Source organism: Gracilinanus agilis, chromosome 3 (genome assembly GCF_016433145.1).
Source record: "Gracilinanus agilis isolate LMUSP501 chromosome 3, AgileGrace, whole genome shotgun sequence".
In the NCBI taxonomy this organism is placed as follows: Eukaryota; Metazoa; Chordata; class Mammalia; order Didelphimorphia; family Didelphidae; genus Gracilinanus; species Gracilinanus agilis.
The window spans coordinates 654235587-654261811 of NC_058132.1; the positions used below are offsets into that span (position 1 = coordinate 654235587).

Sequence of the window (26225 nt, forward strand, 5' to 3'; positions counted from 1 at the left end):
TCTCAAAGGCCATCTCTGTTACTGCTCCAACCTTGCTGTCTGAAGCTCAAGACCCCTTCCCTGCCTTTTGCATTTGAAAAGTTTTATTCCTACTTCAGCTACTTTTTTCATGCATGTTTTCAGAGAGGGGCCAGCTATGCAGCCTGAATGTGTCACTGATAACTTGCCACGGTCAAGAAAATGGGAAGAAAGTCTTGGTGTGCTAGGTGGGCACTTGTGGTAATTATAGGAGGGGCAGACCTGGATGGATTGTGATCTTCCTGGTTGGAGGGAGCCCCCACCCCTTTGGGGATCACAAATCTGTTGGACCAGAGGCATCAGAAACATGGCCCACAACACCCCTGAGTCCAGTTCAATCTGATTAAAATTTGGTTGAGAAATATTTACCAAAAAAAAAAAAAAAAACCCAAAGACAAAAAAAAAAAAACACAGCAAAACAAAACAGAGATGATGTTCAGATGTGGTTTTTTAAATCTATGCATCCCACCAGGATATTTATGCATATTTAACTATATGTGGCCCCCATTTCCATTTGAGTTTGACACCACTCCATTGGGTGAGTAGAAACAAGAAATTTCTACTTCTGTGCCTCAGTTTTGACAGCTGGAAAACGGGAGTGGCTCCTACTACTAGCTTCTCTTTTGGGATGGTTTAAATTGAAATGAAAACATGTGTAAAAAGGTTTTAAGAGTTTTGTGTGATAACATCGCAGACCGAATGTGAGGTATTATGAGAATTATGGCAACAAAACAATAAGAATCCTTTTCAACCAGGGATACCTGGGGAGGAAGCCAAAAAAGAAGAAAAAGAAGAAAGGGTTCTGGTGCATTACTTGTTTTGCAGAGTTGTTTTGAGACTATTAGATGAAAAGAAATCGAACACCTCCTGCAGGGAAGGGACACGAGCCAATATGTCGTTTGGGCTTTTTAAGCCACACTCGAGTGGATGAAAGAGAAACTTTATTTGAGGCATTTTATGATCTCCGGGGTTTATTATCACCCAACGTCTGCAGGACCCCGCAATCTGGGACTGCTTTTCTTGCCTGCTATAAAATGGAAGGTCCTGTGTGGACTCATTTCATCACCATTTAAACTCTTCTGGGTAATAAGAGTTAGAAGAGAAACACCTGGTCCCTCTCTCCAGGCTTAAAGCATTGAAGTTCTCATTTAGATGGTTAGTTCTGGTTTGAGAGACACATTGTCTGTGCAGCCCCTCCCCAGTGGGTTGTTGAATACCCCAAAGGTGACCAACCAGACCGAGAAGCCTGGTTCTACGTGTCATTGATTGTTATTAGCATTAGGAATGGAGATCCAAATGGATTGTTTTCTCTCTTCTCTCCCCCTTCTTTTGTCTACCTGACAGACGTGCAGACTGTGTCCCCAGGATGCTTTGCTTCTACCTCCAAACCCATCATCCCTCTTCTGTCCTGTGGCCGCTTTAAAGGAACAGTTGGCCCCAGTTCGTTTCTTTGCATGGATTTGGCTTCTAAGGGGGAAGGGACATTCGCTCTATTCCCTAACGATGCACTGGGAAGTTTCTAGTTCTTCTGAAATAACAGCATCTTCCTCAAGTTGGCACATGGTACCTATTACCTTTTATGAGGCATACACTGACCACAATCAATGGGTTTTCCAAGTCTTCTGCAGGCTTCCAGGCAACTGCATTTTATCTCTCTCCTATCTTTTCTTCACTGTTATTTGAATAAGAAAACATTTTCTTAGTGTTGCTATCTCAGCATCTGGGAAACTAAGTGGTGGAGTGGATAGAGAGCCCTGTACCTGAGTTCAAATGTGGGCTCAGACATTTATTAGTGGTGTGATCCTGGACAAGTCACTTTACTATCTGCCTCAGTTTCCTCATCTGAAAATTGATGATTATTTGCAGGGTTACTAAGGGGATCAAATGAAATAATATTTGTAAAGAACTTAAGAACAGGTACTTAATAAATGCCGGTTCTCTTCTCTCTGCACAGCTATGCCTGCTAAAAATTACAAATAGTAATACAAATGTAATTCCATTCAAAGGGAATAAAAATACTAGCAGGATACCACTTGATTGACATCCCTGACAATGATTTTTTTTCCTAAAATACAAGAAGAAATTGAAGAAGAGCAATTCTATAGAAACTTCATTTATCTCTGTCCTCCTGCATTTTAAAAATGTCATCATTCATTAGCCGAAATGTGAGGGTCGTCTATCCTGGTTCTCCTTTCCTTTATTACATTAAGGGAAAAACAATTTAAAAACAATGGAGCCAATTTTGTTTCAGTGTCTTTGGGCTGCTGTTTCCATTAGTTTTTTGACTGACTCAACAATCTCCCATAATTTATGCACACCACTCAATTGTAATGACCCATTAAACACACTCTGGTGTCTGTTCTCCCAAGCTTGTAAGGCAACCCTGTAGAACCAGGATCTCAAAGTTGGGAAAATTGTCCACCATGAAAAAGGAAGTCTAGCGAGGGGAAGGAGAGAAGGAGAGGAGGGGTTTTCAGGGAAGGAGGAATAATCACATAATATTTAAGAACTACTTGCTTTCATTTATTGATTATTTGTTTCAAAGGTCAGTCATGTAGAGCTAGAGCTAGAGATAATGGTAGCAGAGTCCATGTGCTATGATGGTATCTGTTCTATGTTGAGAGAATCCAAGAAAGGAATGCATGCTGGATTCAGATCCCTGAATATAGAAGAGGAGAGACCAATGAATTTAGGTGGGATGATAAATAGACGAGAGGAACTGAGTTCAAATCAAGACTCGGACACTTACTAGCTGTGTGAGCCTAGGCGATTTACTTAATATTTTTGGCTCAGTCCTTTATAACCCAGAGAGGACAAAGTCTGAAGGTTGCCTTCCTGGCCTGAGCTCTCCAAGTTCCTCACTTGACTTTCTGCATGAGAGGCACAACTCTGACCATAACCCTTGTTGGAGTTCCAGAGTACTGCTGCTGGATTCAGCCATGGGGATAGCTTAGCAGCTTCAGATGGACAGAAGGTCAGGCTCCCTTTTGGTATGGCTTCCTGTCATGGTGGGTTGCAGACTGGGCTGGGGGCCTGGATGTGGGACGCCACTGTGCTCCTGCGGTCAGACGCACACAGGTGTTGGGTTAATTCTTTGCTTATTCTTCTTCTTCCTCCTCCCGTTGGGTTAATTCTTTATTTACTGATATATTGCTTATTATTCTTCCCCCCCTCCAAACTTCTTACCCCCATCCCCAGCCAGGCACATTTCTCTTTCACAAGAGGCATCAGATCTTTGTATCCACAATGAGGAATGAGTGGCAAAACCTTCATTTGGCACCTGTTTCTTGTTCTCTGCAGACAAGTCCCTCTGTACTAGATCTGGGACTTCTTGCTCTAGTGGCACCCATTCAGTCCTTGCCTGGCTAGACAGCATCATCTATGTCTCTCCCCCTTTGCTAATCAAGGCTGTTATAAAGCATTTACTTTTTTTTCCTTGAGTTTCTCACTCTACCTAGTATGTTTTCCGGGTCCTTTTGGTCTAGTCATAGGGGAGAGCTTGGCTATATTAAATTACTTCCTTCTACTCCGCCATTTTGGATGGTCCTTCTTTAGAAAGTCATCTTAAAACTGACAGGGTCATATGACCTCCTGACAGCGGTTAGAGAACAGAACTTAGAACCTTAGTCGACTTGGGTTCAAATCCCACTTCCAACACTGCATACAAGAGAAAAAAATTAATCTCTCCATGATAAAAGTGACATGTATTTTCCAAAGGAGATCCTAAAGGAAACTTTAAACAACTTACTTTGATCATTTCTTTGCTCTTCTATAGAACAATCTCTAATAGCAAGAGCGATAGTTTTTTAATAGAATGGAAACCAGCTGTTATGTAACAGTGTCTGAGTATCCTGTAGAAACAACTGTGGGCCAAGTCAAGGAGCCAAGCAGAGGTCAAAGAATGTTTATTTTATTATCAGGGTTTCAGTAGCAATATGTATGCTATATTCATTGAGATGGGACATTAAGCTACCTCAGATGACTAAAAAGGCTTAACAAAAAATTGATTGATCCTTTAGATGATGAGTATAAGACACCTGGAAACTAGCATCCCAAGGAATCTTGGCAGAAACCAGTTGATCAGTGTATCTACTCAATAGGAGAAGAGTTCATTTTCCCATCTCATATTTACCGAGACCCAATGAGCAGCTTCAGGGGGAGGTCTAGGAGTTGCCATTTTTTGCAGGCATCCATTTTGGCAGCCTTTGCTGTCATCCTTCTATTCTCAGAGAAATACAGTATGTTTTCCTGGCATTTTCCCTTTTATAAAAACATCCCACAGTTCACTTCCTAATAAAATTGTATCTTTACGCTAGACTTAGGAATAGATCATGAAAGACATTTTCATCCAGCTAGAGGAGAAACAGATTCAATTTCCTCATCTCTAGGTCTACACTTCCTGTCGTGTGATCATGAGTGAAGAATGCTGCAAGCGTTGTGAAAGAAGGTCTTTTCATCACTTGTTTTTTTGGTGAACAAAGGAGGGTTCAGTCATGGGTTAGGAGTTGGGAATAGTAGACCTGGAAACTCTTGAGGTATTGAAACAGAAAGAATCTCTAAAACTTTTTTTTTTAATGAAAGAAAAAGTTATGTGTTGGTTGATCCTTGAGATGATGAGCATAAGACACCTGGAAACTAGCATCCCAGGCACTTCAGTAGTGTATCATCTACCAAAGATTCTCCAATGGTTACCCAACATCATGAAAAATGGCAGCACCAAACCACAAAGGGCAAGAACCTAAATCTGTTACCACTTTTGATGAGAATACATTGTTATAAGGCATAGGAAATAGTGCCATATCCGAAGTCCTCATGAAAAGGTGAATTTTTTCAAGGAATCAAAATGAGGAAACTCATTTGCAATTTGATCATTTTTTCAGGCACTGGAAGTGAAGCAAAAGCTTGGTAGTGTTTGATTCATTAGATTGAGATAGCTTGGCTGAGGGCATCGAGAGCCAATTCTGAATCAGGAAAACCTAAATTCTGGTCCTCTCAAGACCCCTGGGCATATGGCACTTAATCTCTTGTTGCCCCCAGCAGTATTCTAAATGGATGTAGAATTGTTGCTTCCTTCATTAAGGTAGTTTCCAGAAGTTGTCTATAAGAATGAAATCATGACAGGGAGGTGGGATGGGGAGGAGATACACAGGGTGTCCCAAAAGTCTAAATGTCACTTCAAACTGGAATTGTGCTGTGTGACCCTGGGCAAGTCACTTGACCCTCATTGCCTAGTCCTTACCACTCTTCTGCCTTAGAGCCAATACACAGTATTGACTCCAAGACGGAAGGTAAATGCCTAAAAATATTTTTTAATTAAATAAATAAAATTGAATGGCATGTGTATGGAAATATGTATTGAATGAAAGCACTGGTACAACCTATATCAGACTATTTCCCTCTTTGGAAGATGGGGAGGGAGGAAGAGAATCTGGATCTTGAAATGTCAGAAAAAATTGTCACAAATTTTCTCTACATGTCATCCAAAAAATAGAAAAGAAAAAGAAAAAAGCTTTAATTGTGTGTTTCTGTTTTTGCTGTGTATAAGCATATGGAGGTATGTGTGTCAACATCTGTCTGTCTGTCTGAATTGGGGTCAGAACCCCTAGGAAAGGTAACCCAGGAGCACTCGTAACAAATTCTTCTGTTTTCACGCAGGTGGATAAGTGGGGCAGCCGTGGTCAATGCTTTTTATTCTTCTGGCCGAAACCAGATTGGTAAGTTTTCTTACTTGACTTAAAAGATGGGAGCTTAGCAGTCGGTGCCTTCCTTCTCACGCCATTTCTATGCTACCCACAAAGAGTTCAAAACGGAAACACCAATTATGTTTCCTGAACATGAATGCTTCTCAGGGTTTTCTTTCCCTCCAAATGGCTTAACTTTGTAGCTTGGAGAGGTCGGGATTTGGGATTAAACCAGTGGTGAGAACTCTCAAAATGGCAGCTGTGCCCACTGAAGTACATAGGCCAATCTCCTCAAACTTGAAGTCTTGGGAAATTACCTGCAACAGGGCTACCTCTCTGGATCTCAGAGTCTTTGGGGATTAAACGAAGCGTTAAGTCTGTGTGACCCTGGGCAAGTCACTTGACCCCCATTGCCCACCCTTACCACTCTTCTTCCTTGGAGCCAATACACAGTATTGACTCCAAGACNCTCCTTGCCCAAGCTCAAAAAGCCAGTGTATATCAAGGGAGGACTTAAATCTTCCTGACATTAAGGTGAGCCCTCTACGCATTAGGCTATGGTGCTTATTAGTGATGAAACTAATGTTCGTAGGATTGTAGGGTCATCGATTTAGAATTAGAAGAGACTGTTAGAGGCCATTGGATTGGACCTCCACTCCTTAGTTTTACAGAGAAGAAAATTTAGACCCGGGAAGTGACAAGGTTTGACTTGAATTAGGCAGGTTACAAAGACAGGACTTGAACCCATATCCTTCAAATCAAAATCCAACACCACACATTCTCCTCTTCTAGGCTGGTAATAGATACACATAAATTTTTTCTTCCATTATTTTATTTTTTCCAATTACGCGTAGAAACAATTTTTTAACATTAATTTTCTAAACTTTTGAGTTCCTTATTCTCTCCCTCTCACCCTCCCTTAAATGGTAAGGAATTTGGTAGAGGTTATACATGTGATGTCACATGCAAATCCTTTTAAATAGCTCTTATCCTTATAGGTGGTAGTTGAGATTGTTGGCCTTAGTTGAGTTCTCCTTCACCAGGACATTGTCTTAACTGTCTCCATCAAGTTATAATGACTTTTAGGACCATCTCAGTGCCAGCTTAGGAGAGTCTAAGCACTTCTTTGAAGTGGTTTCAAGTCCCAGAAGCCAAGCTTGGCATCACAGCACATTGGCCCCTCTGGAAATACCCGACAGTTTACTCTGGTGTGGTGGAACCAATTTCCCATCATCGTTGTTCCAGAAAACTGTCAAGATATCGAGAGAATTGCAAAGCTATTTCAACTGTCATACACATGACAAATACTACATATTTGATGGATGAAGGAACTAATGAGTGTAAGTTACCAAGAAGTATGTATTTCCTTCCTGAGAAGGTCTGAGGACATGGATGTAACTCTGCCAAAACAATCAATTACTGAAAAATCTTCCAGTCACCCAAGTCTGATTCCTTTATTTCCCTCATCGGGTCTCCCTATTGCTAAAATAGAAGCTCCTTAGCTCATTCCTGAGACCAAACCAGAAGTTTGGGATTGTTGTGAGGAAATGCTTGTTAAAAGGCCATTCTTGGGGACAGCTAGGTGGCTCAGTGAATTGAAAGCCAGGCCTAGAGACAGGAGGTCCTGGGTTCAAATTTGACCTCAGACACTTCCTAGCTGTGTGACCCTGGGCAAGTCACTTGACCCTCATTACCTGTTACCACTCTTCTGCCTCGGAACCAAAACACAGTATTCTTTTTAAGATGGAAGGTGAGTGTTTAAAAAAAAAAAAAAAAAGACCATTCTTGAGATCTCAAAATCTGCCAGATTTTATTTTTATTGAACCTCATTACTCCTTCTAACAGAAATGGAGGAGCTGCTTTTATCTTTTTTAACTTTTATCAATAATTAAGAGAAACTCCATATTCAATGATGGTTTCTTCTTGAATAACTAAATATTATCATTACATATTCTAAAAACAGGTGACCTATAAGTAGGACATAAGTCTTTGTGCACCTGAGCTTAAGGAAAGGAATCTATATTTCTTTTTTTTTTTTTAAACCCTTACCTTCCATCTCAGTATCAATATTGTGTACTGAGGAACCTATATTCTTGGCTGAAAGCTTTCGTTGTTTGTAAACCTGACTCTTGAAATTGCAATTTTAGGTTTCAGAGGCTCTCAGTGGACCTATAATGTTCTTTTTTTCCTTTTATTTTTTTTTTTAACCCTTATCTTCTGTGTATTGGCTCCTAGGTGGAAGAGTGGTCAGGGTGGTCAATGGGGGTCAAGTGACTTGCCCAGGGTCACACAGCTGGGAAGTGTCTGAGGCCGGATTTGAACCTAGGACCTCCCTTCTCTAGGCCTGGCTCTCCATCCACTGAGCTACCCAGCTGCCCCCTAATGTTCTTTTTTTAAACAATATTCCTTGAAGACTTTTAGGTCAATATATAAAGCCGTGATCAAAGTTGTCTCCGGTATGAGTCCAGTAGAAAGGTCCATTCTTGCCATCCAGTGTCTATCTCAATGGAATTCCTTTCTCAGCCCGGGCTTATGCTTGGCCTAAAATGGAGGTGGGAGGTTGGGAAAAGGAATTCCTCTCCCACATGTACCTCTTTGGTGTGTGCCTCACTACCAAAGTATGCTCAGTTTCTGCCCCTTCTCCCTTCTGATGTTGTATGTATTTATGGGAAAGTGCACCCCAGATTTATAGAAAAGGGAGAAATTTATAGCGATGACTATAAGATGCCTTTGTATTGAGCTAATTGTGTCTACTGGCTGATTATTAAAGGCAAGCTCCCAGGTGGGGACTTATGAACAGTGGTTGTAGGAACAGAGACAAGGATACCTTTGAACCCCGGGGTACTGGCCTCCATCCAGAGGGAGGGATAGCCCAGAAGGGGATGGTACTTATCCAAATCTGTTTCTCACCATAGAGTATAAGCTCTTTAGGGACATTGTTGGGTTTTTGTTGTTTTTTAATCTTCAGCAACTAGCACAGCGTTTCGTCTCTGTACGCCCCTTCTCGATTAAGTTTTGTTTTTTTGTTTTTTTAAACCCTTAACTTCTGTGTATTGACTTATAGGTGGAAGAGTGGTTAAGGGTGGGCAATGGGGGTCAAGTGACTTGCCCAGGGTCACACAGCCGGGAAGTGTCTGAGGCCGGATTTGCTTGATTAAGTTTTATTAGACACCTATTGTGTGTCAGGCATTACCGAAAGAAGCAAAACTTTTCCTGCTCTCAATCTTACAATCTAACAGAGGAGAAAATATGCAGAGAAAAATGTACAAAACAAGTGATACACAGGATAAATGGGAAATAAGGATCAGCAGAAAGATCTCAAAATCAAGGCAGATTAGGGAAAACGGCTCTCTCTCAGTTTCCATATTTTCTCTGCTGTCCTCCGTGGCTGGAATGTTCTCCCTCCTCAGCTTTGCCTACTGACCTCCCTGGACTCCTAGACGTCCCAATGAAAATCCCATTTTCGGCAGGCAGCTTTGCCTAATCTGCCTTGATTCTGATGTCTTGCCGCGGATCCTTATTTCCCATTTATCCTGTGTCTCTGCAGAGAGGCACCCAGACCCTCCCTTACCCTAGTCGAGTCCAACTTCCCCAGTGGAAATGCAGAAGGATAAAGATAGAACCGTGGGTTCTCTTCACTTGCCTAACTAACTGCTTAGAAAAGCAGTTCACAGAGAAGAATGTCACGCCAGGGGAAGGTCTGACATTTTTCTTTCTACATCTTTTGGAAGCTTCATTTAAATCTTAAGTAGAGATTGTCTTGACTAAAAATAACCAAAGAGAACTGAAATTTCAGTCACTTTCCTTGACAGCAGCCTTGGGGTTGCGACAGTTCAGCCTAAAGGAATGTTAAGTCCAAGGAACAGGTAGATTCAGAAGGACGTCTGGGCACGTATCTCTCGGCGGATGATGGAGAAACTCCGGGAAGTCAACCTCAGGGTTAAACCGGATATTTTTTTAAAATTGTCAGGAGTTTAGACATCTGGTGCGTCCTGCCTTCAGCTGCTCCTCTGTCTCTCTACAGAATTTATTGAGCATCTACTGTATGCCTGGCATTGTGTGAGGTCCTAGGGATGCCGTCCCAGTGCTAGAAGAGCTGACGTCCTATCCCAGGAAGCCCGCTTTTATATGTTTTCTAGATACCTATAGATGAGCGTGTCGTTCCCTCTAGCAAGACTAGAAGCTCCTTGAGGGCCAGAACTATTTTCATCTTTGTTTTTGTGCCCCTGGTTCCCCCCACAGTGCCTGGCACCACGTGGATACTTAATAAATGCCTATTGATCGACACACTCATTTAAGCATAAACAAAGTAGACACAATGTAAATGTAGAAGAATTTGGAGGGAGCGGCGCTATTTGCCAGGGTGGTGAGGAAAAGCTTGGAGGGGGTGTTTGAGCTCAGTCATTGAGGAAGCTTCCAAGAGGCAGAGGACAAGGGAAAATGGATTCTTGACTTTGGGAACAGCCAGTGGGGGGAGAGAGAGATAGAGAGGACAGAAAGACAGAGAGAGAGAGAGAGAGAGAGAGAGGGAGAGAGGGAGAAAAGGAGAGAGGGAGAAAGAGAACAAGAGACAGAGAAGAGAGACAGGAAGAGAGCGAGAGAGAGACAGAGAAGGAGAGAGGGAGAGAGGAGAGTCAGAAAGAGGAGATATATATATATATATTCATAAATATCTATATATAGAGATATATGTCAGCATAGTTTTTCATGAACAAGAAACATTGTGGGGGGGAAACTATTTATATTGAAAATATTTGCTTTGATCGCCCTTCCCCCTTGGCATCATATTTCCTTACAATTCACCTTATGAAAGGACTCTATAATGCCAATTTTGGATGGGAATGGCCATGCTTCTTTTTAAACCCTTACCTTAGGTCTTGGAACCAATTGGTTCCAAGGTAGAAGAGCAATAAGGAATAGGCAATGGGGGGTCAAGTGGCTTGCCCAGGGTCCAAATTTGAACCCAGGATCTCCCAACTCTAGTCCTGGATTTCAAGCCACTAAGCCACCTAGCAGCCCTTCCTGTTTTGTTTTTATGATGGTGACCCCATGAATAAGGTTAGCTTGGCTTCAAGGAAAAAGATAAAAGCCTGTGCTTCTTTCCCTGCTTTTCAGAGGTGGAGGACTATGGATGTAGAACGTTGCATATGTTGCCCAATTCTTTGATGTGTTTATTGGTTTGGCTGAACTGCTTTTTTTCCTCTTTCTTCACTGTTCTTCGTTTTAGGACGTGGCTCTCTAGGTAGGAGAAGAGGACAGGATAGATTTGGAAATTTAAGTGAAATAAAAAAAAAATATTGATAAGATTTTCTTTTTAAAGTTGCACGTTGGCTAATCAGGCAATAAGCTTGGAAACCTACGCCAGATTTATGGCAGATATTCAGAAAGGAAATAAATGGTCAACAGAATTAGAAGTGAGAAGGACCTTGGAGTCTATTTAGCCTAACCCCTTCTTTTTTTTGCAGATAGATAGAACTATGTTTCAGAGAGAAAAAGTGACTTATCCAAGGCCATACAAGTAGTAAGTGGCAAAGCTGAGACTTGAACCCATATCCTCTGATATCACATTCAGCACCATGCTTCCTGCTGCCCCAGGCTGCCTCCCCAGAATGATTTTCATGGTGATAGAGTTTGATGCAAATTATTCTAAACAATTCTTCCTCATCTAAAATAATCCAGATTCTCCTGAAGGACATTTTTACAAGTGTGTCTCCATAAAATGACGTTGATCTTTGCCCTGGAGATTTGAACCCAGATTGTCCGACTCCAAACCCATCAGGCTTTCCATCGTACCAGATTACCTCAAATTGGCAGAGATTTCAGTTACTTATTTTCCTTTCAGCAAAAATAGTTGGATCCCAGGCATGACCTGTGACTCGTTGACCTAGAAAGGTGGCATTGGTTTGTTTGCTTGAACTTTTCAAATATTTGGAAGTTGCTCTATAGACACAATCTCTCGTGCCTCACTTTAATCAAGGGAGCCTTCCAAATACCTACTTATGAACCAGAAGAACAACTCATCTGTTTGTTTGCTTTGCTTTTTTAGCCCTTATCTTTCATCTTAGAGTCAATACTTCAGGCTCCCCACCTGCAAGGTGAGATTTCACTCATTCAGTTCCTTCTCATTCTGAACCCTCTATCATCAGAGACTTAGAAACGAAAAGTTTATGTAGGGGGTCATCTTGTCCAATGACCCCATTTTGCAGATGAGAAAACAGACTCAAAAGAGGTTAAGAGATTTACCCAGGTGGAACAGTGGATAGAGCCCCAGAGCAGAAGTCAGAAAGATCTGTGTTCAAATCTATCCTCGGACATTTCCTAGCTTTGTAACTTTGGATGAGTCAATTAATTCCATTTACCTAGCCCTTGCCCTTCTGTCTTAGAGTTGTTATTGAAACAGAAGGTAAGGGTTTGAGAGACAGACAGACAGACAGACAGAGGAACAGAAAGAACAGGGGGAGAGGGGGAAGAGAGATTGAGGCAGAGAAAGAGAGAGGGACAGAGAGAACAGAGACAGGGGGAGAAGGAGAAGAGAGACAGAGAGAGGGACAGAGATAGAGAGAACAGAGTCAGAGGGGGAGAAGGAGAAGAGAGACAGAGACAGAGAGAGGGACAGAGAGAACAGAGACGGGGGAGAAGGAAAAGAGAGACATAGAGATAGAGAGAACAGCAGAGACAGAGGGGGAGAGGGGAAGAGAGACAGAGACAGAGAGAGGGACAGAGAGAACAGAGACAGAGGGAGAAGGAGGAGAGAGACACAGAGAGAGATAGAGAGAACAGAGACAGAGGGGGAGAGGAAGAAGAGAGACAGAGATAAGAGAAAGAGATAGAGAGACAGAGAGAGGGACAGAGAGAACAGAGACAGGGGGAGAAGGAGGAGAGAGACACAGAGAGAGATAGAGAGAACAGAGACAGAGGGGGAGAAGGGGAAGAGAGACAGAGGCAGAGAGAGGGACAGAGAGAACAGAGACAGAGGGGAAGAGAGACAGACAGAGAGAGGGAGAGATGGAAGGAGGAAGAGAGAAGCCTGAAAATAACCCAGCATTCTTTCTGGGGTGCCACATTGCTTTACCAGCAGCAACTCCTGGCTAAGGGATGACTTCTGAAGATCCTCTGATAGGAGAGTCTGGTTCATAACAGAGTTAGAACTAAAGGGCCCTTGTAAAATTTTTAGTGAAAATAAGAGGTGGCTTCCAGAGATTTGGTGCCAACAAGAGCGGTGCCAGCATCGTAATTTGTGACACTGAGCTTCATCGCTAGGATTTAATATAAACTATAAAATCTTATCTTGTGCCTGAACTGGGGCGTCTCAGGGTATAATTAAAGCAGCAGGGACTTTGTGGTTAATGATCAGCCTTAATAGAATATTTCATAAGATGGTTTATGTAATGGGTGGATTTTAACCAGAGTGCAGAGTGTGGGAGACAGAGCTTGCTTTCAGTTAATAAATGGGCTGCATGTTATTTCATACACTTCATCTTTAAAAAGAGCCCCTTGGGGAGGATAACTTAGCAAGCCTGAACCTTTGCCCTGGCATCACCTGGTGTCAGCTGGCATTCAGTGCCTGCTTGAGATTGTTAAGCACTTAAAGCATCTTCTGGGTATATGTTTATCTCCATGGAGGTGTCTGTCTTGATAGATGCAGGTTGATACCTTGATATCTATATAGATATACGTGTCCATCCACACGACAAATTACCAAGATAATTTTGGAGAGGGAGGTACCAGCAGCTGGGAATGGGGACAACCATGTGCAATCATGGAAGACCATCTGTAAGAGATGGCATACCAGCTGAGATTTGAAGGAAACCAGGATTTTGGAGAACCAAAAGTAAGGTTTAGAGCACATTCCATTCATAGAGAGGCACAGATATGGAAGATGGAATATTGTATATGAGGAACAGTAAGAAAGACACTGTGGCTGTGCCTTCAGAATATTAAAAAAAAATGCAGATGAAAACTCTAAAGGTAAGTTGGGACCAGGTTGTGAAGAACTTTCATTGCCAGCAAGAGTAGTATATATGGAATTCGAGAGGCACTCGAGGGCCACTTATTGGGTAGAAAGTTGGTATGGTCAAATCTATGCTTTAGGAAAATTACTTTGTCATCTGTGGGGTGGAATCATTCAAGTAAGGAGAAACATGAGACAGGAAGACCGATTTGGAGACTTAAGAGTAGTCGAGATGAAAGGCAGCAAGAGACTGAGCAAAGATGGTGGCTGTGTGAGAGGGAGACCTTGGAAAAGTCATTTCATCCCCTTGAGCCTTTACAATGGTAAAATGAAAGCCTTGTGCTAGATGACTTCTGAGGACCCTGCTGGCTCTAGAGCTATGATCCTGTGACCTAGTTTTAAGTCCTGATGACTCTGGCCCAGAGTAGTTATCTCACACTATGAGCCTCGGTTTACTCATCTTTAGAATGAGGGAACTGAGATCTGTGGATCCAATTTTAGCCATGAATTTGTATAGGTTTGAGGTCTCTCAAACCTTATTTTGGATGGCAAATTATCAACCTTCTCTACTCCAGAGATCAACAGGATGACTGACCCATGGAGCTAGAAAGAAGGCAATTGGCAATAAGAGTAGCGAGGAGCAGGGTGGAGGAAGAGAAGAGAAGTCATTAAAGAAAATTTTCTAGATTTTCAGAGATAAGAACTTTCCTTAATTTTTTTTTAAACCTGTAGACTTTTTTTTTTTTTTTAAACCCTTACCTTCCGTCTTGGAGTCAATACTATGTATTGGCTTCAAGGCAGAATGGTAAGGGTAGGCAATGGGGGTCAAGTGACTTGCCCAGGGTCACACAGCTAGGAAGTGTCTGAGGCCAGATTTGAACCTAGGACCTCCCGTCTCTAGGCCTGGTTCTCAATCCACTGAGCTACCCAGCTGCCCCCTAAACCTGTAGACTTTTAAAGAAATAAAAACAATATTTGGAAAACACTATATTAGTTGGTTTCTGAGGTATTTTCTAATGCCAAGATTTTGGGATTCTAAAATAATCATTTCAAAAAATAGAAGGAACCTTAGAGGTCACCTGGTCTAATATCACTGTACAAACAAATAAGATGTAGGGTCATACAGACAGTGAATGCCAAATCCAGGACTCAAATTCCAAGCCATGGCCTTTTTTTACTACCCCATGATGACACTGGATAATATTTTTTTAAAACCCTTACTGGTTATCTTAGAATAAATACTGCATATTGGTTTGAAGGCAGAAGAGTAGTGAGGAGTAGGCAATGGGAGTTAAGTGACTTGCCCAGAGTCACATAGCTAGGAAGTGTAAGCAGCCAGACCTGAACCCAGGACTTCTATCTCTAGACCCGGCTCTCAATCCTCATGTAGCTGCCCTCTAAACTGAGTGACCTCTAAGGTCCATCCTAACAATATGATTCCTATAGTTTTCTAATAAAAAGTAAATAAAACAGATTTAGCCTGATTTCAGCATTTATTAATTTTCTGTTCCACACAATGCCTTGCATATATCATTTACTTAATATTTGCTAGATTGGCTCCTCTCCTCATACCACTAAACTCATGATCTTTGACTTCATACCCTACTGTAGATCCTGACAAAATAACTACTAATTTGAGATCAATATATTCCTTTAATTACTTTTTTTTTAAAACCCTCACCTTCTGTCTTGGAATCAATACTGGGTATTGGTTCCAAGGCAGAAGAGTGGTAAAGACTGGGAAATGGGGGTTAAGTGACTTGCCCAGGGTCACACAGCTAGGAAATGTCTGAGGTCCAATTTGAACCAAGGACCTCCTGTCTCTGGGCCTGGCTCCCAATCCACTGAGCCACCCAGCTGCCCCCTAACTCCTTTACTTACTGAAAACAATTCAGATAAAAATCTTCCTGGTTTTTATCAGCAGTGACCTTTGTTAAATGTGATATGGAGCTGTCCAGTTCACTTCTCTGAGACACCCTTTGATGGGGGCTCGTCTCATTAAATATTTACCTCATGTACACACATAGTTTCCATTTGAAAGAGCTCTATAGCAAGGCCATTGTGGAAAGTCTACCTAATGAGAAACTGATCCAGATAACCATAGCCTTCTGGATAATGTCATGAACAGAAAGTTAAACAACCAGCTCCCAGACTATTGCCTTTGGATTCTAGCCATGACGTTGTTTTATCTAGCCTTTTTTCTAACACTTGACTTTTTGTGTCTTTCAATAATCATTTGGATTTTTAAAAATCCTCCATCCAATCTCATCAGTTAAATCAGTGTTGTCAGTCCTTTCTGGGTGGGAACCTAGAGCACACCCATGTTAACCAATTTCCCTATAATCACACAGTCAGTCTTGTGGGACATTACACACCCAAAATCCAGCTAACAACAGCAGAACTGAAGGAGAAGGCAAGGCTTCTGTGTTGGTTTGTCTGTTTACTAGGATAATGATCACCGTCACTCACACTTATATAAGAGCCATAATAATAACTCACATTTATTTATAACCTTGAGGTTTATAAAGTGCTTTTCCACTTGGAAATGTTATGGTTCCTGAATAGTATATGTAAATATCCAAAGAGGAATTTGAAATGTTTGTTTTTGTTATTTCTGATTATAGGAGATAACCAAGCAGAGCTATTTTTATTACGAGCAAAATGTATTGCCTCCTGTGTTAAAATGTTGGGGTCATAGGAACAAACTCTGAGAAAATAATGTTTCATAATAACAAAAACAACCCAATGTAACAGGCTACTTGTGTATCCCAGGAGTTTTGTTCAATCAACCATCAATCAACAAACATTTTTTTTTAACTCTTATCTTCCATCTTAGAGTCCATATTGATTATTGTTTCCAAGGCAGAAGAGCTGTAAGGGCTAGACAATAGGGATTAAGTGATTTGGCCAGAGCACCCAGCTAGGAAATGTCTGAGATCAGATTTGAACCCAGGACCTTCTGTCTCAAGGCTTAGCACTCTATCGAGGAGTCATCTAGCTATTCCTTAACAAGTATTTGTTAAGCTTCTGCTACGTGCCATGAATGGTGTCGGACCCTGAAGATTCACTTTTAAAGCATGAAACAAAATGTCTTTTCAAGCTTACATTCTCACACCATTCTGCTTGGAAAGGATCATGAAACTGACCTCCAAAGATGGACAGAATATGATTATGGTGCCTCTTGTGAGATTAGTATAAATTAGCAGAAGTTGAAAGAATTGGGGCCAGCAATAGCATTAAAAAAATGATCAAAAACTCAAAACTGTATCTTTTTTATTTTTTTTAACCCTTAACTTCTATGTTTTGGCTCCTTGGTGGAAGAGTGGTAAGGGTGGGCAATGGCTGGGGAAGTCAAGTGAAGATGACTAAAGGATTTTTTTCCTTTGACTAAAGCAGGGGTTGGTAACATATGGCTCTGGAGCCATATCTGGCTCTTTCGAGGGCCAGATATGGCTCTTTCTGCAGGAGCCATAAAGTCCATTTTTTTTTTTTCAGGCGCTGTTACAGGAGCCACTCTATGAGCACTGTACAGCTCTCAGGAAATTACATTTTAAAAAATGTGGCGTTTATGACTCTCACGGCCAAAAAGGTCGCCGACCCCTGGAGGATTCAGTCTCATCAACAAGAGCTTGGGGGCCTCCGGGCACAATTTCTTGAACTGAAATGGTTAAAAATATCCAGGACCTAGTTTCTCGTCAGGGCAGAAAGGCTGCTGGCAAGTTGATGTTAGAGAAATGATGGAAGGGGCTTTGATTTGTAGTCACAACATGGGTTTAGAGCCAAATTCTGCCATTTTTACTAGACATGAAAGGGGCGGCTAGGTGGTACAGTAGGTAGAGTGCTGGAGTCAGGAAGACTCGTTTTTATGAGTTCGAATTCAAGCCTCAGATATTTACTAGTTGTATGACCCTAGACAAGTCACTTACCTCTATTTGCCTCAGTTTCCTCTTCTGTGAAATAATCTGGAGGAGAAAATGGCAAACCACTGCAGTATCTCAGCCAAGAAAACCTCACAGGGTGTCACAGAGTTGAAACAGCCATCCAGCTGCCCCACTAGGTAGATCTCTTCAACTAGAGCAGTGGTCCCCAAACTTTTTTGGCCTCCCTCCCCCTTTCCAGAAAAAATATTACTCAGTGCCCTGGAAATTAATTTTTTTTAAATTTTAATAGCAATTAATAGGAAAGATAAATACACCTGTGGCCATCACCACTCCCTGGGATTGCTGCAGCACCCACCAGGGGGCGATGGCACCCACTTTGGGAATCACTGAGTTAGAGGGTCCTGGGCTCGGAGTCAGTAATATCTGAGTTCAAATCAATCAAATCAAAGACAGTATCAGACACTGTCCTTGGGCGAGTCATTTTAGCCTCTCTGAGCTCAGTCTTCCCATTTGTGAAATGGGAATAATAATAGCATCTCTCTCACAGGGTAACTCTGAGAACCAGTGGGCACCAAGCTCAATCAATATCCAGTCATAATCTCATTGATCTGGGCCAGGTTTAGTGCCCTGTCAATTGACCTGCTGTCATTCATCTTCAGACCTCAGTTTTACCATCTCTAAAAATACAGGCTCAGGACTTACATGTCTGACCCCAAAGGGCTGAGGATCTAAATGTAATCTCTGTTTAGTGCTGCACTGCAAACAGACCTTTATCATATTTATGATTACTATTTCATGATCAGGTTCAACTTTTATGACTGCAGATTCCATAACAAGTCTGACCTTTGCATGCCTATCAATTCTGTATCTCGGAGATCATTTCAGGTTACATTCTGATTTCAGACTCATTTCTTCAAAAACCACTTTGTAAAGTCATATCATGAATCAGGAGTTTTTAACCTGTGATCCATGAACTTGGTTTTTTAAAAAACATTTTGGTAATTATTTCAGTAGAATTGTTTGCTCGTGCATTTTATTTTCTGCCATTAGAATCATTCTAGAAGGGGTCCATGGGCTTCACCAGACTGCCAAAGGGGTCCATGATTCAAGAAAAACGAAGGAGCCACCTGCTCTGGTGATTTTTCCTGTCCTGAACTCTGATAGCGCCTGACTCTCCTTGCCTGTTAAAAATTCAACCTGTTCAAGTTTGGCTTTCAGACAATTCCTAGCTGTGTGGTCCTGGGCAAGTCACTTAACTGCAATTGCCTGGCCCTTACCTCTCTTCCGTCTTGGAATGAATACTTAGTATTGATTCTAACGCAGAAAGTAAGGGTTTAAAAAGCAAAATCGGGATGTACAGCAGTATAGCTGGTCACCGAGGGGTGCAGCCGGGGAGAAAAGCTGCTCCCAAGGGACATGAGGAACTAAGGTCAGAAAGAGTGGCTCAATGCAGGCTGCCAACATTAACTCCTATTAGCTCTTCTGCCCAGGACGAAGACAGAATTGAAAGCTGAGCATTCTTTCATTCCAGGTCCCAGATATGGCAAATTTGGATTGCTCATCTCCCTAAAGCCTCTGGGGCAGGGATAGCATTCAAATATGTTTTACTAGAAAGGTGCTCATAGAAGGTAACAGTAATATTGGAGAATGAGTAACTTTGTCTGTTTTCTTCTCATATTTCTCAAAAAAGGGCAAAACACTTCAGGAAACAGTAACTCTGACTTGTTAGCCACTTGGGGCACTGAATGCCCCCCAAAAGGACAGCAGGTCAGCTCCATGGAATCTTGGATGGCTGAGCTGAAAGGGACCTCAGAAGCCATTTAGACCATTCTCTTTATTTTAAAGACAAAGGAATTGATGATCGGAGAGGGCAAGAGATTTGCCCAACGTCACAAAAGCAGAAAATAACAGAACTAGGATTTGAACCCAGGTCCTCTGACTCTCAGGGCAGCACTCTGCCCACTGATTTTTTTGAGGAGGAGACCATATTAGCTTCTAGAAAAAGAGCTTAGCAGGCAAAGAGACTATCATGGAGAGATACAGCATCTTTTAACTCTTGCCTTCTTTCTTTATAGTTTTCCCAGCTGGCATCCTACAGCCTCCCTTCTTCAGTGCACAACAGCCCAGCTCCTTGAACTATGGTGGAATTGGCATGGTGATAGGACATGAAATCACACATGGCTTTGATGACAATGGTAAGACCATCATTGGTTTGTTTTCTTTTCCCTAAAACTAAATATATTCCAATAACAGTTACTCACATCATAAAGGTGTGTATCTCTGGCATCTTGCCCTTCTCTCCATTCACACAGCTACCTCGCTAGTTTAAGTCCTCCTTGCCTCCCCCTCTAGACTATTGCAATAGCCTCCAAATTCTACCTTCCGCACAAATCGAAGTTCCTAAAGTATAGATCTGATCTTGTCACCCCCCTGCTCAATATACTCCAATGGCTCCCTACTGCCTCTTGGATAAAATACAAATTTCTCTGCTATGTATTTAGAGCCCTTCCTAGTCTGACTCAAGCCTGTAGTATCTCACTCCCTCATAGACTTTCTGCTTTAGGCACAGACTGTAGGCTCTACGTAACACCAAATAACCATTGTTTCAGAATGGTGAGCACTCTCAGATTCAGCCAATATGTTGGCTTTTCTGTATTTAGAATGGAAGAACTCTCAGAGTTGAACTAGTTCAGGACCCTCATTTTAAGGAAAGCAAAGCGGTTTTGGAATATTCTCTAAGCTCGTGTTGGCAAACCTACGGCATGCATGCCGGAGGAGGCTGCTCTCCTCCTTCCTCTCCAGGCATACCTGAGGACATTCCTCTCATCGCTCACTCCTCTGCCCAGCAGCCCAAAGGGAGCACTTCCTCCCCTGTCTGGAGAATAGAGGTGGGGCTTGCATGCGGCATGAGGGTTGTAGTTTGGGCACTCAGTCTCTAAAAGGTTCACCATCATTGCTCTAAGCAATGGGAAATATGGCACTGGAGCTCAGCTGAGATGTCCAATGTGGAGATATACATTTGGGATAGAGATGCTAGCTGAAGCGATGGGAAAAACCAGGTAACTGAGGCAAAGAACCCAGCAAGATAGCAGAGGAAGATCTCAATACTCACTTATAAAGGAAGCAGGAAGGAAAGAAGGAAAGAGAAAGATAGGAGACAGGAGAGTCATTTCAACAAGTATTATCAAAGGTCTCCCATGTGCTATGCATTGTTCTAGGGACTTTGGGAGATGATGCTAGAGCAGCAGCACTAAAGAATTTACAATTTAATGAGGAAATCAAGGATTCTCTACTTAAGACCAGTAAGCAACAAGACAAGACAGAAAGGAGAGTCAGATGTAGTAAGACTCATAGGAATGAGGAAGAGAAAAGAGTAGTTTGGGCTGGCAGTCAGGACATACTTCATGTAGGAGGCAATCCTGAGATGAATAAAAAACTCAGTGTGCATGAGGTAAAGTCCAGGCATTAGGCTTTTTGGTTCCCTTACACTTTTTAGCTTATAATGGAGCATGATCAGAAATGTGGATCTTTCAAAGTCTTCGGGTTTCAAGCCAAGAGGTCTTGATGCACCTTAAAAAAATCTGCCCAATTAAACCAAGTCCTAATTATTTTTCTCAGGAAAGATTTTAGTTCAGGGCAATGAGCATATATTAAGGCCCTACTATGTGTCAATGACTATAGGAGATGCTAAGGAAATAAAGGCAAATGTGAAAAAAGCAGCCCTGCTCTTTAGGAGTTTACATTCCATTGGAGGAAAACAACCTAAGCACAGATAAAAATAATTCTCCAAGCCAAAGAATGGTAAATCACTGGGATGGGGGAGTGGGGAAAGGGGCTGGGAAGGTCATGAATAGATAATTGCACGTGAACTGAACTAGACTTTGAAGGAAGGCCCAGGGATGGGCATCTAGGTGGCAAAGTGGATGGAATACTGGGCTTAGAGTCAGGCAGACTCATCTTCGTTGAATTCAAATCTGGCCTCACATTTACTAGCCATGTGATCCTGGGCAAGTCACTATTGGCCTCAATTTCCTCATTTATTAAATGAATTGAAGAAGGAAATGCCAAACCACTCCAGCATCTTTGCCAGGAAAGCTTCAAAATAGAGTTATGAAGAGTCAGAAATGACTGAACAACCAGGGACTGGATGAAACAGAGAAGAGAAGAAAGTATCCCATAGTGGGGGACCACTTGGGCAAATATGAAGAGATTGGACATGAAATGTCAGATACAGAGAACAATGAAACAGATTGGTTTGACTAGATTAGAGTTTATGGAGGGGCAGGTTGTGATATCGAAGAGGAAAGATGACCTGGAGCCCACATGAGAAGGACTTCTAATGCCAACCAGAGAAATTGGTACTCCATCCTAGAATAAACAGGAAGATAATATAGCTTCTTAAGGAGGAGAATGAAATGGTTAGACCTATACTATAATTATCCACTTAGCAGCCCATTGGTAGCTGGATTTGACAGGGAAGCAACTGGAAGAAGCCTTAACCAGGAACTTGTATTCAGATGTCAGGAATTCAAGATAAGAAATAAGCTAAAACAGAGACCCATCATTGAAAAAGATAGATAAAACTTTTGTTGTCATTCAGTTATTTTTCAGTTGCGTCCAATGCTTTGTGAACCCATTTGGGATTTTCGTGGCAAAGATACCAAAATAGTTTGACATTTCCATCCCAGCTCATTTTACAAATAAGGAAACTGAAGCAAATGGGCTTAAGTGACTTGCCTAGAATCACAGAGCTAGAAAGTAGCTGAGACCAGATTTGAACTCAGGAAATTGAGTCTTCCCGACTTTAGCCTGGCATTCTGTCCACTATACTATCTATATTTTATCTATTTTATGTAGAGAAAGAAATTGTAGTCTCATCCATTATTTTTTTATTTTCTTAATCATTTTTTCATATTTTGAAATGAAAAGCTAACTTCTTGTGTTCTCTCTCTCTTTCTCTCTCTCTCTCTCTGTCTCTCTCTCTCTCTGTGTCTCTCTCTCTCTCTCCAGGTAGAAACTTCAATAAGGATGGGGATCTTGTTGATTGGTGGACTCAAGAATCAGCCAACAATTTCAAAGAACAGTCACAATGTATGGTATACCAATATGGAAACTTTTCGTGGGACTTAGCAGGTGGACAACATGTACGTCATGAGCATTTTCGTGCTAAACTCTATTCACTTGTTAAAGCTTTGGATATTTCTTTTTTACTTTTCTTCACCACAAAATTGAATACATTTCAAGGTATGTGTGTGTGTGCATATTTTTTTTAACAGCTCAATGGAATCAACACTCTGGGTGAAAACATTGCTGACAATGGAGGCATTGGGCAAGCATACAGGGTGAGCAACATTCATTTTCTTCCTGTGTTAGTAATTTGGAATGAAATCCAGAAAACAGGAACTGACTAAAAAAATTTCCTTTTCATTTTCAAGAACTTGACTTCAAGTGAAAATTCACATTTCTATGACTAATTCTCTTCAAAATCAAATTTCTAAGGATGCATTTTGATGCTATGATTTCCAATCAGTCATTTAAAAAAGGAATTTACTTTCAGTTTCATTCTTGAAAATTCTCTATGTATTTAAGGCCATCAGTAAGCATTTCAAGGATATTTGATTTGTAAATATACTTACCAAGACTAAATCTGCTAAATATATTAGGCCATGTCTACTTTACATACTTATTCTTGATAAATTAGTGATTTGGAGAGAGGGAGAGAAGGAGAGAGAGGGAGGGAGACAGAGACAGAGACAGACAGAATTGATGACAATGGTGATACTGCATGCCTCCTGGGTCATTTAATTGATCTCCATTAATTTCTACCAATAAACCATCCAAGGAATATTGTTATCTATCCTTATAAAATCTCCTGAGAAGGAGACACAACAGTCCTTGATGACATATCCAGTGGTCCTGTTAGACTTACTTGCCAGGAAATTCTTCCTAATAGCATAGGATCAAATCTTAAACCCCTTTCCCTAATGGTATTAAACTCAAGCTAGGCTAGTACTCCAATGGCATATGTTCTCCAGGAATACAAACTGTTACCTACTGTAATGGTTATTATTGATCTTTATATCGATGGCCAGTTAATCTTAATTAATTACCACTGTCAGGGAGCTTTCAGTGATAGATGGTTGATGAATTTTCTGGAAACAATTTAATCCAAAAAATTTATTAAAACTATGAGAAGGGGTAGGGACAGGAAAAGGAGGTAGAAATAGGATGAGGTATCTTAACCTAACACTTACATATTTCTATATTATAACCCAGAACCCCTCTATCCCGCAAGAGACTTTCTTCTTACTCACCAGAATGAATCTACACTCACCTATTCTTACTATCTACCTAAAGATTAAATCTGTCTTTCTAAACCTATTCTAAGAGATGATATTTTAATTATATAATCCTCCTTAATTCCAGCTATCTTCAACAAATTAATCAGAATGCTCATTAGGATTGGTAGCCTATCCATTTCTCTCAGCAGGGGCCCTGAAAGAGACACAGCTTCAGCCAGACAGAACAGCGCCACCCGCTGGCCATTTTTCTCTCTATGAGAGAAAAAAAATGCTCCCACCAACAAATCTCTCTTCTGATCAAAAGATGAATTTCTGCTTCTTCCAAGTCAGTTCTCTCAAAATCCTTACAGAGTGATCAGAGGAAACTCCCCAAACACCTACTCTTAGAGAGCAAGCTTCAGAGAGCGATCAGTTATCCCAACTGTCTTTTTCTTGGGATTTCTGGGAATTCCTCTTAAGGAACCCACTAAAAATTCTTCTCTCTGCTTAAAGAGATGGATTTAAAAGTGACCAATCTTTTCTCTAGGCTGGAAACCTTGTTTCCAACTAGAGCCTGTTCTTTTCCTAAGATAATTAACTAATTAATTATAATTTACACTGAGCATGGCTTTTCTTGCTCTGCACTTTTGTCACCATTCTCCTACAAGTCAATCAGTCAACAAGCTTCTGTTAAGCTATTGCTTTGGGTCAGGTCAGCCTGCAGTAGTGGCCTTGGAGCCACTTTGGAAGACCAAAAGTTCAAGGCTCCCTCCTGAAGCACACTGGCCGAATGACTTTGGAGAGCTCATGTTCCATGCTCGAGACAGCTTTCTAAGTCTAATGGAGAAGGTCAGGACATGAGTTAGTAAAGGGAATTTCCTTATCAGACTAGACCTGCTAAATCAATACCTATACCAATGAATTATCAGGTCCTATCCTTCTCCCTACATACCAGGAACTATGTTTAACACTGGGAATGAGAGGGAAGAGAAAGGGTCTCTCTGTCCACAAGAAGCTTATGGGGAGAGGGGAAGCTAGGTGGCTCAGAGATGGGAGGTCCTGAGTTCAAATGTAGCCTCAGATACTTCCTATCTATGCGACCTTGGGCAAGTCACTAAACCCACATTGCCTAGCCCTTACTACTCTTCTGCTTTAGACAGTATTGATTCTAAGACAGAAGGTAAGGATTAAAAAAAAAGAAGAAGAACACAAGTAGGGGAAGAAACAACATGTATGTCTGCAGATATACTGGAGTGATTTGCCATTTTGCCATTTCCTGTTCCATCTCATTTGACAGATGAGAAAACTGAGGCAAACAAGGTAAAGTGATTTGCCAAGGGTCATACAGCTAGTAAGTGTCTGAGGCTGGATTTAAACTCAGGAAGATGAGTCTTCTTGATCCTAAACCTAGTAATGCCCTGTGCCACCTAGCTGCCCTCAGCTGGCATATAGTAGGAGCTTAATAAATGCTTCTTGACTGGCCAACTTATTGTCATAAATATACAAAGTCTATATAAATCTGCCAAGGGAGGATCCATCCAATGTTCCAGCACTCCTCTAATTTTCATCATCATCATAACATCACTAAAAATAGCAATAATAATAATAATAATAGTACTTTAAGGCTTACAAGAAGTCACTTTACAAATATATAATTTTGTTCTTGAGATAACCTTGGAAGCTAAATGCTATTATTACCCCCATTTTACAGATGAGGATCTGAGCTAGACAGAAGTTAAATGATTTGTACAGGGTTCCACCATTAGTAAATATTTTAGGTCATATCTGAATGCAAGTCTTCCCAGCTCCACATTCACTGTCCTCCATGGCATACACAAGCTCTCGATTGCTTTCCACAGCCCATCTCTTTTTTCTGTTCAGCCATTTCTCAGATGGCATCGGTTCCAGTTCCCCTTCTCACACGCAATCTGAACTTTGTCATGAAGGCCATCCCCTGAGTCTCTCTCTTGTCCTTTGTCCAAACTAGCCTTTTGACTGTAGAAAAGTTCCTTAACTCCTCAGAGGACTCAGTTTGTTCATCTGTAAAATGAGGCAGTGAGCCTAGATTTCTTCTATGCTGTGACTAGCTCTATATTCTATATTCTCATGAATTCCAGATTATATTTGGAAAATGTCATATTCTATAACTCGAAATCTTTGAACATCCATAGAAGAATGTTGGTGATATGTATTAAAATTACAAGTATCTACCAGGCATGGTGCCAGCTAAAGGGAGACTGAGGCTGGCTGGTTGCTTGACTTCAGAGGTTCTGGGGCTGTAGCGAGCCATGCCATACTTGTCATTTTCAGTGTGGTACCCATGGTCAAAGGGCTAGTTTGGACAAAGGACAAGAGAGACCTTCATTTCCAAGGACAAATTGTGTGGGAGAAGGGGGGCTGTAACCAATGTCAT

General features: G+C 41.4%; 1 protein-coding gene across 1 annotated transcript in view; it reads left to right on the forward strand.

Annotated features, from left to right (window-relative positions):
- MME (membrane metalloendopeptidase) overlaps window positions 1-26225 on the forward strand; it is a 139158-nt gene that overhangs the window by 104829 nt on the left and 8104 nt on the right. Inside the window, 4 exon segments of the mRNA XM_044670911.1 lie at window positions 5674-5732; window positions 19607-19726; window positions 22542-22675; window positions 22808-22873. Coding sequence (XP_044526846.1) covers window positions 5674-5732; window positions 19607-19726; window positions 22542-22675; window positions 22808-22873 — 379 coding nt within the window.